This window comes from Athene cunicularia, assembly GCF_003259725.1.
Source record: "Athene cunicularia isolate RWA chromosome 2 unlocalized genomic scaffold, athCun1 chr2_part1, whole genome shotgun sequence".
Classification (NCBI taxonomy): Eukaryota; Metazoa; Chordata; class Aves; order Strigiformes; family Strigidae; genus Athene; species Athene cunicularia.
Genome location: NW_020799095.1, coordinates 108,568,493 through 108,584,040, shown reverse-complemented (window position 1 = coordinate 108,584,040; position 15,548 = coordinate 108,568,493). Strand labels below are relative to the sequence as shown.

The 15,548-nt window shown below is 39.2% G+C and overlaps 1 protein-coding gene across 2 annotated transcripts in view; it reads left to right on the top strand.

Annotated features, from left to right (window-relative positions):
- LOC113476040 (ethanolaminephosphotransferase 1-like) overlaps positions 1-15,548 on the top strand; it is a 43,631-nt gene that overhangs the window by 12,553 nt on the left and 15,530 nt on the right. For both annotated transcript variants that reach the window (XR_003397667.1, XM_026841363.1), the window contains exons 4-5: positions 336-604; positions 8,465-8,573. Coding sequence is in view for 1 of the 2 variants with exons in the window: in XM_026841363.1 (XP_026697164.1) it covers positions 336-604; positions 8,465-8,573 (378 nt within the window). In the remaining variant the exon portion in view is untranslated. The remainder of the gene's footprint in view (positions 1-335; positions 605-8,464; positions 8,574-15,548) is intronic.

The window sequence follows — 15,548 nt, the reverse complement described above, 5'->3', positions numbered from 1 at the left end:
AGTTTCCTTGAGAAACTGTTTGCAGGGACTGACGTGAAAGTCTTTAAAGACCACTGGGGACAAGTAATTATAAATGTCTTTCTAAAGCTTGTAAGGAAGGTAGCATTTAGTTCAAGAGCTAAGGTGAGGACAGAAGAATTATCTGATAACTGAAGCAAATATTTTATGAGCAGTCCTAACAGTCCTACTGAAGGGACAGTTGTGTTTCAGTTTGCTGTCATCCATGTATTTTTTCTTATATGTTATATATGGCAATAGTGAAGTGTACATGACAAAAGTTCCTCCTTTTGTTGTGTTCTAATTCTTTATTTCTTTTCCTTTCCCAATTCTTCTAGACTCCATAGATGGGAAACATGCTCGAAGGACTCAGTCCAGTACTCCTCTGGGAGAATTATTTGACCATGGGCTGGATAGCTGGGCTACCTCCATTTTTGTGCTTTCTTTTTTTTCTGTCTGTTCCCGTGACAATGGGAAGACTGGAGTTTCTGTATATACAATGTATATATATTTAAGCATTGTTTTGTTTAACTTTATGTGTTCACACTGGGAGAAATATAACACAGGAGTTCTTTTTCTTCCTTGGGGATACGATATAAGCCAAGTGGTAAGTAGTTATCATTTCTGTTTTGGTTTTATTTTTTTAACTATGTTAGTGTTTTCATAATATTACAGAAATAGAAAAATAAAGATTCAATACAAATATATTTGGCCAAGATTTTGAATGGGAAATAGCATAACTCTAAATGTAACCCTGAAATATTTCCTGCATTTACAACGAAGGGATGCTCTTGAGCATCAGAGATTCATTGCCTTGCAATAAAAAAAAGTCTTGCAGAAGCTTAGCAGTCAGATAGCCATGAGAATGTCATTTAACTCCATTTGATTTGTGGTATTAACAAAGATTATTATGCTATCTGAATCCATAAGCAATTTTCCCACCAACACTAGGCTCTAAGGCATAATGTGATATAGTCCAAGTTGTATTTATTGAGTAATTTTAGTTATACCACTTCTTATATCAAATGGGGTAATGGAAATAGCATTGTATGTATACAGCGAGTATTAACTGTTGTCAAGTGAGTTTTACCCTTGAAAAAAAGCCAAAGTCCTACCATTAGAGGTTTCTGCTCTGGGAATGGGTTTCAGTAACGTGAATTACGTATCAGTCACAGCCAGTTCCCAGCTGAGTACTTGACTGGGCTTACAGCCCTACCTTGAGGTGGACCTCTTCAGAAATATGCCCAGGGCACCATGGTGAGTGGTGGCCTCAGTGCACAAATAAGTAGCAGCAGTAACAAGCTCATTGCACTGCCAAAGGCCCTGCACTGGGATTTCTGGGCTGGCTTATCTGTTTCTTAGATAGCCAGGCTTTTGCAGCCTGAAGAGCAGAGTCCCATTCTTCTGAGCTTCCTGTCACAGGCATGAGATGAAAGGTACAGCCAAATATATATAATTGAAAAGAAGTTTGACAAATATTCAAATATGTGTTTTAATGGAAATATAGTATTTGAATTAATGGCTGCAGATGTATTGCTGTAAACATAATCAGAATCCAGTGGTTTGAGAACAACTCAGAGGTGGTGGTCCAGCTGTGGTACATCTGTTTCGTCCCCTAAGAAAATAGGCTCTGGGAGAAGAAGTTGGCTCAGGACTAAGACATTAGGCAGCCAGCTGGTCTGCAAGTTTCATCCATGACTGTGTAAGGCTTCTTCGTGAAGTTCTTCCAGCAGGAGAGGAATAGCTATGTTCAAACCAATTTCACTTTTTGCTCAGATGATCACTGTAGATCTACATGTGAATGTTTAGAAAGCTCTTTTTGATTGCTACAGCATCCGAACTATTTTAGTGGTTAAATATGGGAGTGGGTCTCAACTAGCAGAGCAGCACAGTTAGCTCTGTCAGTGCCTTTAAGTGACCTATGCCTCTGTCACTGCTTTCCCATCTGGGAAATAATGGTAGTAACATTCCCCTGCCTGACAGATTTGTGGTGAGGCAGAATTTCAGTAAAGTTTGTAAACTGCTTTGATTAACTTAGATGCAAGGTGCTAACAAGTGCTATTTCCTGTTCCGCTCTGATGTTGAATTGCTGTCCTGCCGGCTTGCTTTCTAGTAACTTCTGTGATAATTTGCCTACAGCCAAAATGATAAGCATAAAAATGTAAAGATTTTTTGTTGCTCTATATCACAATCATTAACAGTGGTGGAAGATTGTACTGTTGAAATGCCTATATGTCAGTTTTTCCATCTGTAAAAATTAGCTTTTGTAGTTGTGATTGCCTATGAACAAAGACAAGACGGGTTTTGTAGATCAAGCTTAGTATTTTTTCCATTAGTCCAAACTACATTTCACACACAATGTATTGTTTTCCCAGTGTACTAACTAGTCTAGTAAAAGATCGTCATTCCCCTACAAACATTGCCTTGCTCTTGTTCTGTAAACTCATTCAGCAAATTTTGTATGATGTGTGTCCTATTAAAGGTAGCTCTTCATCTCCAGCTACTTGGAGAGGATAATGAGGACATTAGCGAATGACTTATGAAGAACAAGAAAGGTAATGTAACCCTTGCTGGGTTTTTTTTCCCCACCACTTCTCTGCCAGATATTCCTAAATCCCATTCGGAGGCAAAGAGTGCAGAAACACTCTCAGACTGCTTTCAGGCTGATTCCCAGCATTAAGTTCACTATTTCCTCCATGACATTCCTAGCTGGATTGCTGCACCAATGTGCCTCTCTGCTCTGTCTTCAATAATTTCACCGACAACATGATGCTACTGCATTGGTATGTCAGATATTCAGGTGGTCTAGTCCCCTGCTTCTACTTTTAAATTTGATGGTAGCCAGGAACTTTGTACTTCATTATCACCACAAAGCTCAGGAAATACAGTAATTAGTATAAGTGTGCAAATAGATAACTGTTGACCCTAATGAAAGCTTAACTGGTATGTAGCTCCCAGAACACTGCTGTTGAGTCAGCTCCACTGTATATAAACACAGACAGCCCGCTCACTGGCTCTGGGTTAACTGTGGTATAAAAAGAGCTGGTGTTCCTCATGAAAAAATATACCTCATTATAAATAGAGAAATTTGTGGAACTTATGCAGATCACATTTTTCTGTGACTTGATGACTCGTCAGAACTGGTAACCTAATTGCACTAGCTGGGCTGTAATTGGCACTCCAATTAGCTTTGATTACAGCAGACAGTCATTTATAGGAAACTGCGGTGTGTAAACTTGAAAAATGGCTGTTAATGTGTCTGAGAGATGCTTGGTCAGAGGACTGTTATGTTTGTGGATCAAGGAGGCGTCGTCTGCAGCAGTGAAAACTCTTCCCCTCTCTCCTCCCTCCAGCACAAAGAGCTATCTCCTTCTGACTCCTCTGTGGGCAGAAAAAGATGCAGGGAGAGGAACCTCTTTATACCGTGTCACCTAGACAATTTTCTTACACTTTCAAGTAAGCACAAACCCCCAGTAGTCATGGGCTGAAGAAAAGACTAAAAAAAAAAAACAACCAACCCTTGCTAAAGACAAAGCTTTCCTGAGAAGGATTTCCTGCCATGTATTAATTTTTCGTCCTCTGGATTGTTCAAAAAACTATTTTTTCTCCTGAAAATTTTAATATTCCTCTAATGAAGTACTTCCCTAAAACTGCTGTTGCTTTTTGTAAGCTGCTGCACTTGAGTTCATAGTGGGAGAACAAAATGTTCATTTTCCCTTAATATGATGTGGTGATACCTCTGCTTACATCGGTTCTGCCTGAAGTGTAACAGGGAGGTACCCTTTATATTCTTAAATAAAAGTTTAGAAGTGACAAAAGAGCTGTGTGAGAGTTGGAGTGACCCAGACAATTCCATGCCCCTTCCCCTCACTCTCCCCAGCTCAGGGGAAGCTGGAAAAAAGCACGAGCAGCAAATGTGAAAGGCAACAGGCAGCTCTCTCTGGCCCTGCCCTAGCGTTGTAAGGAGGGGATAACCAGAAATCCTATATACAGTCTTGACTGAAGACATGGGTGCTTGGACCATAAGCCTCGGGTTTTTGGTTTGAGATGCTTTCCCAGATGGTTCTGCTCCATGGCTTTGGATGGTCCCACCTAGATTCTCAGGGAGAACACTGTGCTTGCCTTGAAACTCAGAATAAATGAAACAGGTAGCAACTGAAACATTGTAGAACTTACTTTTTTCCTTCCTTTCAGTTTTTTTGAATGCCATATACCAGGTTTTCTTTAGACATGCAGTTTACAAACTCATGCTGAAATGTTTCATATAGCCTTTTCCTGGGAAGTACTGTGCCAGCCGGTGTTCCAGGAGCTGGCAGAGAAATCCCAAGCAATGCAAGTGCACATACCATCTTTTAAAAGCTTCCATCTCTTCTGAGGGGCAAAAAAAGGTCTCTATTAAAAAGAAAAACGGAGACACAAATGTGTTGTTCTTTGGCCACGTTATCAGGATTCAGAATCTTTTTTCTTTTACTTTCTTTTACGTTCTAAGATAGTAACTTTCGGAGTTTTTCTAATTTGACATGGAAAGCACAGCCTTTCTTGGGAAGAAATAATATTGATTATTATTTAGTTCCAAAGGTAGGAACACACTGGAACTGTTGAAGTAAAAGAACTGATAGTGGTGTGGAAGCAGTGCTGGCCAGGCCATGGTGTCTGCTTCCAGTGGCCTCCTGACACAGCTGGAAACCAAATCGGTACTTGGTATCTGAGGGAAACCCCACAGTGTATCCATGTGAAATTCAAACAGAGGAACCTGCGGTGCACAGGCTCTTTCTGCAGCAGATTGCTTCATTCTTAACCATTTGATTATGATTCTACTCAAACATTTCTTGGTTAGACTTCCATGTGCCTTTAGCTGTTTACCTATCACACATACTGCATGTCTAAATGCAAAATCACCTTTTTAAGATACATGAAAACTATTTTTATAGGCTAAATTTGCCACCTTTATTCATTGGAAGAAAAAATACTGAGATAATATTTAAATGGAAAAATTACACACCATGCTAAAGCTTAACTCCTGCTGAAGTCACTTGTAGGAAATTGTTAGTTTTTCCTTTTTTAGGCAAGTGTCACCTTTATTTTCAGAGGAAAAAAGTAGCCTTGTATTTTAAATTACTTGCTCTCTAGATGTTCAGTGATACAGAGCACTGTATTAATGGAAAATATTTCAAGGCATGAACAATTAATGCTATTGGAGAATGCTGGTGAAATATAATATTACAGTAAAATTAATGTCTTTTTTGAATCATAAAGAATTAAAAAGCATAGCCAGAATTTTTTTTTTAAAGATGAGAAAATGTTTGATATTTCTTTTTCCTGTGTAGTGCATCATGCAGCATACTCAATGTGCCTGTGTGTAAAACAGAAATGATAAATCATTAATGGTAAATCATGAGGGGGAAAAAAAAAGTATGAATGCACACACACAATCTGGAATATTTTGGTGACAAAACTTACACCTGCAGTAGTAGAAAGACATTAAAAAGGTGGTGATTTAAAAAATCAGGTGTTTTAGAGAACAGTTAAAAGGCTAGAAGCTAGGAGATTTTGAGGAGTTACATGGCCTTATGGTTATGTAGAATTTTCCCAATGCCACATTAAAGAAGTATTCTGATTTTACAGAGGGATAAAGGTGACTACGTTGTTGTGATTTACAAAATTGTGACAAGATAGGGAGCCCTTGCTCAGAAGCCAGCTGTCCTGCTGTTTGGCCATATCAAAGGGCCTACAAATTAACATATGTATTTCCAGGTTTTTGCCTACATAAGTACTTCTCCTCATAGATAAGGCATTGGCAAGCCAAAAATTTCCCTGGTCAGATGCTGCAGTGAGTTGGAATCCATGATTTTATACATCTGACACTAACTTGCTATATAGTCCTTACTTGTGTTATTTAATTTTAACTTGTCATTTTACAAAAGGTTGCAATTATTTTTACTTGCTAAAGGCTACATTTATATCTGAAAAGTACTAAAGCCAGTGCTGGAGAGATGAGTAAAAAACCTGGCCATCTTTTCTTATGTAGAATTACTCAGTTGCACCTAGGAATACTGCTTTATGTCTTAATTTTTTTTTTTTTTTACCAGTAGTGCCTTTAAAAAACATTTATACAGTTGATTAACATACTTAGCTTTTGTCTAATAGTTTTGACAATCTTCATTTTTTGATGATATAGCTTAGCTCAAGGGACACAGCCATTTTCTCATCCTTCCTGCTTTCTAAAGGAGGTCTTTGAGACTGCCTCAGTGAAGTCAAAGTTAAGAGTCCTTGAAAAACAACACATCAAAAATTTGCAGCCAAGACTTGTTTTTTTTTTATACGCCACATCTGTTAAATAAGAGACAATCTCAACCTGTGAGTGCTGCATCACCAAATCCCAGGGCAGGAGATTCCCCTGAGAAAGCCCTTTGCATCGACAGTCCTCTTCCTAGAGGTGTGCTTACATCTGACAGTGATACTCAGGACTGCACTGCCAAAAGTACTGACTGTAATAACGGATGATACTGAAGTTCGTCTTTTATCACATGCCAAAAAAGTCTGTGCAAATTCAATGTGTGAGGGTAAATTCAGGCTCCACCAAAGCCAGTTGGAGTTTTGCCATCAACTTTGATGGGTCCAGGAGTCCATCCGTCATGTCTTACAGATAACATAATGCAATTTCTTCAGAAAGCCAACTGTTAGTTCTGTTGTAGTTGATTGCAAAACCCATTGTACATGTTCTTCATTTAGACCAAAATTTGACTCACTGTCTTCAATGGCCTAAGATGTAACTCTGATACTAGTGCCTGCTCTTCTCCATTGCAGATCTGGTGTGCTGCTTGTTCTTGCAGAGGCAATTCAAACATCCAGTTCTGCACTGCCACATTCAAGAAAAACTCTTTAAGAGCTACATACTGATAGGGCAAGAATCTTGAATTTAGATACATAGAAGTAAGTGAAGCCAAATTTAGTGATATCTACATGTACTAGGGAGTTTAAGCAACATTAGTGTTCTGCTACTAATCTGTGATCTTAAACAGCTTGTTATCTAAAAAAGAGATTTTCAGTGTACCTTTAATTTAATAGAAGGGTTGAAATGTATTTATTGATGTTAAAAATGAAGAAAAAAACAACATAGTAAAAAATTAGTATTTAAAAAAGCTAAAGTAGTAAAATATATCATAGAGGTAAAGCTGGAAAATACTTGTCATCCCAGACTGAGAAGCTGTTTTGAATGGAAAATATAAAGGTTACTGAACGTTACCTGGAAATAAATAGATGAATATGTAGTCTTCCAAATGGGATTATAATTAACACAGTTGCTTTAATTTAGACCTAAAGTAAATGTTCGCAATTCATTCTTAATCCAAGTTTAGAATAATTTAGGACATTGAAACCTAGCATGAAACATATAGCCCCTTGAGTCCTACAGCAAAACTAAACAGCTGAGAACAAAATAGCCTAGAGAAGGAGTGGGGCAGCAGTCCCGCTAGCTGGGTGCCAGCAGCAGAAGGGGCTGCAGGGGGTGGGTGGCCTGGGCTAAGGCAGGAAACAGGTTTCAAAGGAGAGGGGGGTCCCTTGAGGAGCTGGGATCAAGGGCACAAGGGCTTGGGAATCGCTGTATTGTGTTCAGTACTGCACTATCGTGTTATACATTTAAAATGGTAAAACTTCAACAATTTATGCCATAAGCTGTCAGTAGGCAGTGCTGCTGCGAGCAGTACAGTGGGTGTGAATGTTATAGCTATAGGAGCTGTAGGGTTTTGATTGCATTAAGACTTCTGACCTCAGCTGGGTCGCAGAATTAACTCTGACAAGAGAGTAGAAACTACATTTACATCACTACTGAAACTGGTGGCACTTCAGCATGTTAAGTGACTCATGGAGTCTTGTGTTTGACTCCTAATAAAGTTTGACTGCTTATTTCTTTTTGTGTCCTGTAATGATGCTATCTGTCAAACAAATTAAAAATCAGAGAAGACTTCAGCTGCCCTCCCCTTCTTATTTCTTCATATTCAATTTTATTTTTTTATTATTTCAGGTGACTTTTTTCCCGTCTCAGTTATTCTGATATGATCAGTTCAGGTGACTGAGCTGCAAAACCAGCCACATTGCTAATTCTGAAGTCTGTGTGCAAATACAACAAAGTGCATTTGCAGTGGAGAGACCTGGCTTTAAGAAGTGACTTAGAAATTGGGTGCTTTGAAAAAGTGTGTTAGTAATACTCGCCACATGCAAACAGATGCACACGGTAGCAGAAAAGTTGCTTACTGTATTTCACACATTGCTAATAATTTTGTTGGTGATCCTGGAAGCTGTTTCACTGTTTAGAAGTAATTTTTTTGGATGAAGCATAAGGTCTTATAAAGCAGAGATGAAGGAAAACAACATATATTTTTTTTTTATTCTTGCATTTGTGTTAGATAAGTGAAATTCTGTGCCTTTAGAAGTAGAGGATTGAAAATATGTTGTCCTTTTTCTATAGGTATTAATAGCAGCATATCTGCTCACCGGTGCTGTTGGTGTGGAAGTCTGGCAGAAGCCTTTCCTGTTTGGTTATTACATTACAGACGCATTAGTAATGTTGCTTATAGGTAAGTGGCTAGATCCATGTAGAACTGTACTACTTTTAAATTATTTTGATTAGATATTTCTTATATTTCCTTCATATTTCTTTTTCCCTTTGTGAGTGTTGGTTAGTCCAAAAATTCCACATGAATAGAGCTGATTAAAAGGGCTGATACTGGAAAACTTTTAAAAAGTAGGTCATCTTGGGAACATGAATTACTGAACTACTATTTATGGTACACAAATAATACCGAAAATGTTTTTTATATGCACGTACAGTTCAGCACTGTGTGCTGGCTGGCTGGCTCTCAAAGTCTCAGGAACTCCTCGTGTCACTCAGGTAAAATGTTGTTCACATTTTTACATATTTTGCATTTTTACACATTTTACATATTTTATAAGTTTAATGTTTTGGCCTGCAGCACACTATGCTCCAAAACATTATAGATGGGAGGAATAAAGGGATGGGAAGCACAACTGTAAACCTGAAAAAGAGCCAGCTGGTTTCTAAGATCTTCTTTAGAATTACTTTCCAGAAAGAAGTGATGCATTTTTCATACACAGCAATAGCCTATTTGCTCATTATTTGATACTGTCAGTGTAGTTTGAAAAAAGCATTTTTCAACTGCTATAGCTGGGCTGGGAACAAGAGCACTTACATTTTAATGAGTTAAAACCAGTGTAGTCTTAGCTAAAAATGTGTGTATGAAAAATGGCTTTGATGTGTTGCTTGGAAGATGAAGAAATTAGCATATAAATTTTAGGAATTTTTATGTGAGTATGCAAGTGATGAGGACACCAAAAAACCTGTTTGACACCAATAGTCTAGACTTATATCCCAAGAAACATCTTCACCCCTTGAGCCAAATGTAGGACTTAAATGTAGGTGCTCACCCAACACCAACTCTTAACTAGGAGTCATCTGAGCATTTTAGGGGCGCACCTTTGAGTCCACTGCATTGACACATGTTGTCACCACCCTTTCCCATGGTGAGGTCTTCAGCAGGTTCTGCCCCCAGCTTCAACAGTGCCTCCCAGAATTCCCAGATTGGAAAGGACCCTGCAATCAGGCTGTGCTTTCTAATGAGCAGCATGGACAAGGACGTGGTTTTAACAGTCTTTGTGCTTTACCTAGAGTATAAAACTGACCATGTGTAACCCAGATTGTTGAATCTTTTTCTTGTCAGGCCTGGTTTAAGCACTCTGAGGAAAAGAAAGAAAGGAAGGGGAAAAAAACCCAGTGGTTGCCTTTTCAGTATTCAACGAATTACTCAGCTTGAGAGAGGTGTAGCTACAACATGCCCTCTGGTGGCGGGCAGGGCGCTGAGGGCTAGGGGTGATTGGTGCTCTCGGAGGAGCACCACAGGGCCAGGAGAAGTGGATGCTGGCTTGCCCAGAAGCATCAGGTTAGGCCTGCATTGGCGTTAGGTGCTAGCATGGGCTAGTCCGTTGGACATGCTCGTTCTGTGCTGCACACGTCGCTGCTTTTGTTCCCGTCACTAAGGCACATGACAGCCCATTCAGTGAGTACACTGATGGCTTCTCTTTGCGCTTGGGAAGCCATGGATGAGGGTTTAATTCAAACAGTTCAGCATGTTAGGAAGGTTTGTGGTAGGGAACAATGACAATGTCATCAGATCTGCAGAAGTGAGCATCCTTTTTCATACTTTACCAAAAACATCTGCAAAGCAAGGTTTTATAGATTATGCCATTAACGTTATAAAGAACTACTGGTCTGTCTCATGTGGTACACTTGCATGAATGGATCTGTGAGCAGAGAATTGAGTATTTCTTCCATCATTGTCCTAAGCACAGTAGATGTAAGTAAGAACAAAAAGATTTCTTTAAAAACATTGTCTCTTGCACACTATCCACAATGCCCTTAACAGAGCAACTATTGCAGCTTAATGTAGTTAAATATGGGTTTAAAGTATGCAAGAAGTGGTCTTGGTTGAATCTATATTACAAAATTGTCACAGTGCTTAGTAAATCTCTAAAAAAAAAAAAGACACTAAATTTAAATAATTAAAAAGTAGAATCGTTCCACCAGGGATCATGCTGCTCCGGAAAGCACTTCCATTTCACCACAGGTTTGAATCTGAGCTCAGAAGTAGTGATTAAGGTGGTTATCACTGGATAGCCTGTGTGCAGTGAATATAGATCTATAAAGTTTTAAGAAGCTTGCAGTAAATTGCAGGACCCCACTGTGACTGCAGAAAAAGTATCGGTCTAACCTACACTGAGGGCTGAACAGCTAGGAAGATTAAATTATTCTCTCCCTTAGAAAGGCTGCCACAAGTGTGTCTTGCTCAGCAGATCTATCTGTATCAGTGAGCCCACTCTCTGGCATGCTCAGTTAAATGCCTTTGTGGCTAGTTAAGAAACAAAGCGATGTAGTGGGCCTCTGATGCTTTTTACGAGTTAGTTTCCCAGGACTCCAGGAGGAGCCATTAAACTATAACTGGCTGTCCTTAACCATCTGATGGCATTTAGTAGTCACTAGTGGTCCTTCTAATGATGAACCTGTAGCTGCTCCATCAATATTTGGCATTCGTTTTGTGCTTTTACACAACAGTTTCTGTACACAACAGTTCAGCTGCTGAGCCATTACTTCTCTGAGAGCAGCTGGTCTTTAGCTAGTACCTTCTGTAGTGGGAAGAAATCCAAACAAGATGCAAGAGAGTGGAGTTTTTCAGATGTCTTTCTTTGAGTTTCTGGGGGGAAAAAAGAAAGAAAGAATAGCCCACATATAACCTAAGAATGAACTCTGCAAAAGCACCTCCTCAGAGGAAGCTGTGGTTTCACCAGGTGACACTCACTCACTGAGAATAATGGAATTTTTATCAGGTGCCAGAACACACAAAGATATACATAAAAGTGCAGCAATACTGGTGTTTAGATAAGATGTTCTAGGAAAGCCTCCCAAGAGAGAGCTTTATATATGTCCCTGGCAACTGTCTAGCACGCTGTGAACACCTGTAGGAAGGCCAAATCTTGGCCTGCTGAACAGTGACCTCAGAGGACTGCCCTGTGAAGCAGAGAAACTTCTGCATAGTATTTTATGGGAATTTTTTAGCTACCCAGAGAACAGAAACCTGTAATTTTCATAGTCAGTGAATGCAATTCCATCCTGCACATCCAAACCACACCTAGCCACACACCAAACAAACTCCTGTTTCCAGAGTGTGTTGTCCTGGCTGCTAGATAGAAATACCTTTTCTCTCCTAGCATGAAAGCAGCTAGACCTTTCTAAAGTTATGTGCCTGTGTCCTCAGTTGGAACTAATTACTTCTGCTCTCAGCAAGGCTCCTGTGGATGACACTTTGAAACCTCTCTTGGGATTTAACCACAATTGTCCCATAGTATTATCTGGCTAAGTAGGATCCCTTCAAAGGGCAGCGCTGGGGTGAGACTTATCATTTATTTTCTCCTCTCCAGGGTATGCTGAATGCCTAGCATTCCCTGTCGCTGTGCTATCAGGTTGAGAGCAATATAAAATATTTACAAATAAGCATTTTAAAACAGTCAATTCCCCACATAAAGTCTCGTACCACAAATGATGCTGTAGACTTCAGAAGAAGATTTGCACTGACAGGTAATCATCAGTAGTTCAGGGAGCAGCATTACTAATTGATGATGGTTTCTGTCTCACATTGCAATTAAATGACCTGTAAGAGGTGTATGTTCTGAGTGAAGCATTTCCCATTCTTGGGACATTCATACTTGATCTCGATGAGACAGATTTTATAACATCTAATAAAAAGCTGCAGTTCTCTCCTCACTGGAGACATTTATATGTCTGTTTTCCTCTACCTGACTGTTCATTTCCATGCCACTTACTGGAAATTTCTTTCAGTTTATTAAATTTGTTCGGAATTGACCAGAGGGCTCAGAAGTTATGGTGAGACGCACACAAACAAGCAAAGCGTTATCACATCAGCTTCATTCCTTAGGAAGCTATGTTGGAAAAATGACTCCGGGATGCACAGAAAAAATTCCTGCTTCTCCACAATATTAATTGCAACCACAAGAACAGGCCTTGTGGTTAAAGGATCACTAAAGCATGGACTGGGTAGGTTGTCCTTCAGTGTGTGGCACATGAGGCAGACCTGTAATCCAGACATAGTGGCACATTTGAGTCCGCTTTATCAGGTCAAAAGTGCCCAGATCTGGCTACTGAAGCCTCTGTCAAAGCCGAGACAAATTTTCAAAGTACAGTTTGAACATGAAATGTGAATGGAGTACTAACATCTGTCAGAGATCTGAAACTTGAACTTTCTTTTAGAGATGGGGCCAAAGCATTCAGATTTTTTTCCTATGATGTGTATTGGATTGGGCTCTGTGCTGACTTTTGCAGTGTGTGTTCCTTGAGGTTCACTCCGCCTCTAAGCTACTTAAGTACATAAAATGAGGAATAAATACATAAATGAAAACATAATAGCAAAAAAAAAAAAGTAATGATGAGACCAAGCCACAACATTTAAAACATGCTAAGTATTTGAATTCTGTCACAGTGGGAAGGCACAGTTATCCATCTGAAACAGTGCCTTGTCCTTACACTGTGTCCTATATCCTATGCATCAAAGGAGGACACAGAAGTCCATGCAGTGGGTAATTAGACAGCAGCCTGCCCTTTTTTAAGTGTCAGAAAATGATTAGGAGGCCATGGTCAAATTATAAATTGTTTCTCCCTCATATGGGTAAGTCATTCTGTAGTGATTTCCTATAGTTCCCACTGGAAAGTGGCTGACGGTTCTGCCTTACTGATGTCAATGATTAAACAGTAAGTGATATGTTTTCAAAATGCCACTGCTCCGACAGGCTTTGACTAGCCTTGTTTGAACAGTGTGGTTAACACAAGTTGGCTTCTACATGTCTGTCACCAATTTAACATTTATTAAAGCATTGTTGTGACAGATTGTATGAGACTTCATTGAGGTAAAGGGTGTGAAATACTCACCTGTCACTTGAGATATATATATGAAGAGGAGTTGAGTTCATGTTTGGAGTAACTCATCTGAACCAGTCAGAACAATAACCCAGAAAACCAGAGCGCTGAAGGCCAGAGGCAGAGCAGTGTCATGGGATGCTAATTACAAGGGGGAGTGGATTTGGTGGTGTTAGTGGTGAGGAGTCATTTCACGGGTGGTGGGAGCCCCAGAAGAAAATCAAACAAGGGAGCTCACCTGGCAGAGTCCTTCTGGAAGCCAGCCTGGGCTTTTCATATAAAGGCACCGTTTCTCTGGTGCTTGATTCTTGCTGTGCCCAGAAAAAGAGAATGATGTGTACATGCTGTGTGAACAGGACTACATCAAAGAAGCATCTACATCCATAAACTAATTTCTCAGTCTGTACTAAATCCCTACAAATGCTAAGTGGTATCTTACAGCTTAGTTCAAGAGAGATACATGCAGTGTGTACTACTTTAGACATTGAAATAAGCTATAAAATCAATAAGCATGATAAATGTGTCCCTTTACAATCTTTATACTCAAGAAGTGACTTAGATGCTAAACATCCAAAATGTACATCAACTTTGTTCATGAAGACAGTGCTCGTGTTTACACTGTGCTCTTAATCCCGGTAAAATAATTTTATATTGTGCAGATCTGTTGGGGTGTATTTTTCATCTGTCCTTAAATTGCTTAATATATTCAGACTTCACAGGTTCAAATGAGCCTGAAAACGATATAATCATTTTCTAAGCTTTTTTTTTTTTCAATTACTAAGTGTTTCTAAGTTTGCCATTTTATATAATAATAAATGTAATTTTGTAGTTAGTGGACAGCTTTATATGCAATTATCTGTTTGCGCAACCAAATAAAAGTTGTCTTCTCAAGACATGCCTGAGAAAATCACACTGTTCCATAAAAAGCTGCTGTTTCAGTTACAAGTGCTTCTAAACGTGTTTTTTTTGTTTTTTTTTTCTTCTGCAGCTTGCTTCCAGACATTGATCAGTATGCCAAACATTCAGTGTGTTAAGATATTTTCATGTGTCTAGCTGCTTTAAATGTGAAAGAAATTTGGAAAAAAACATGGAAAAAGGATTTCAAGATTTTTTTCCAAGCTAATATTGAGACCTAAATATTTTTAATCTTAATTTTTTGTTTGGTGGCTAAGAAAGGTAAATGATAACATCCTATTTCTTTAAACCAAGCATTGACTGTGAATTATTAACCTAGAGGTTGAAAGGCCAAGCAGTATACTGAAGAAGGCCATGTGAAGGCATGGCCAACTGAAGAACAAGAGAGGAGGGTGATCGTATTTCATGGGTAGGGTGAAATGCAACTACAACTGCCTGCCATTAAAGAGTTGATCTTTACTGAGCTCAACTTCTGCAATATGCCCAGGAGAAGGTCTGCACAGACCTCTTCAGTGCCTCCCAAATAGGAGGAATGCTCTAGGAAGTGTTTTTTTTTTTTTGGTGAAGCATAGCAGGGATGGAAGGGGACTTTCCTGAATGAATTCCCAGTTTCCAGTGCAGTGTTCACCTAAAATTACATCCCTGTATTGCACTGTCTTATTGTTGAACTTTCAACTATCAGGAAGAGCCAATTCTTAATAAATAATATTTCAGTGCTTTTCTTAGGACAGTTTAAGGATGGTTCACTTGTCAGGAATGTACCAACAAACATGATTTATGATAGCAAAAGTGTGGAGAAGATAAACAGCTAAGATAAATGTTGTCCTTCCTTTGAAGCAGTATAATTTGTTTTAAAAGAGTGGTTTAGGTGTTTTGACTGTCTGCTTGGAGTTGCTTCTTTATTTAGTGGTGTTTATAGTCTGTGAAGTTTGGTGTATTCAGGAACCTGTCTGCTAGTGGTAGGCTTTCTACCTTTGACTGCTAGCGTGGGGCTCTTCTGTTGGTTACTGAAATAGCGTTTTCTAGAACTGACAGTAGTGTCAGCAGTTTGTTTCTGGCCATATCTGTTCTTTCTCTACAATGAGCAAGTCTGTATTTTGCAGAAATGCCTAAATTAATTCAGGTACAGCAGCCACAC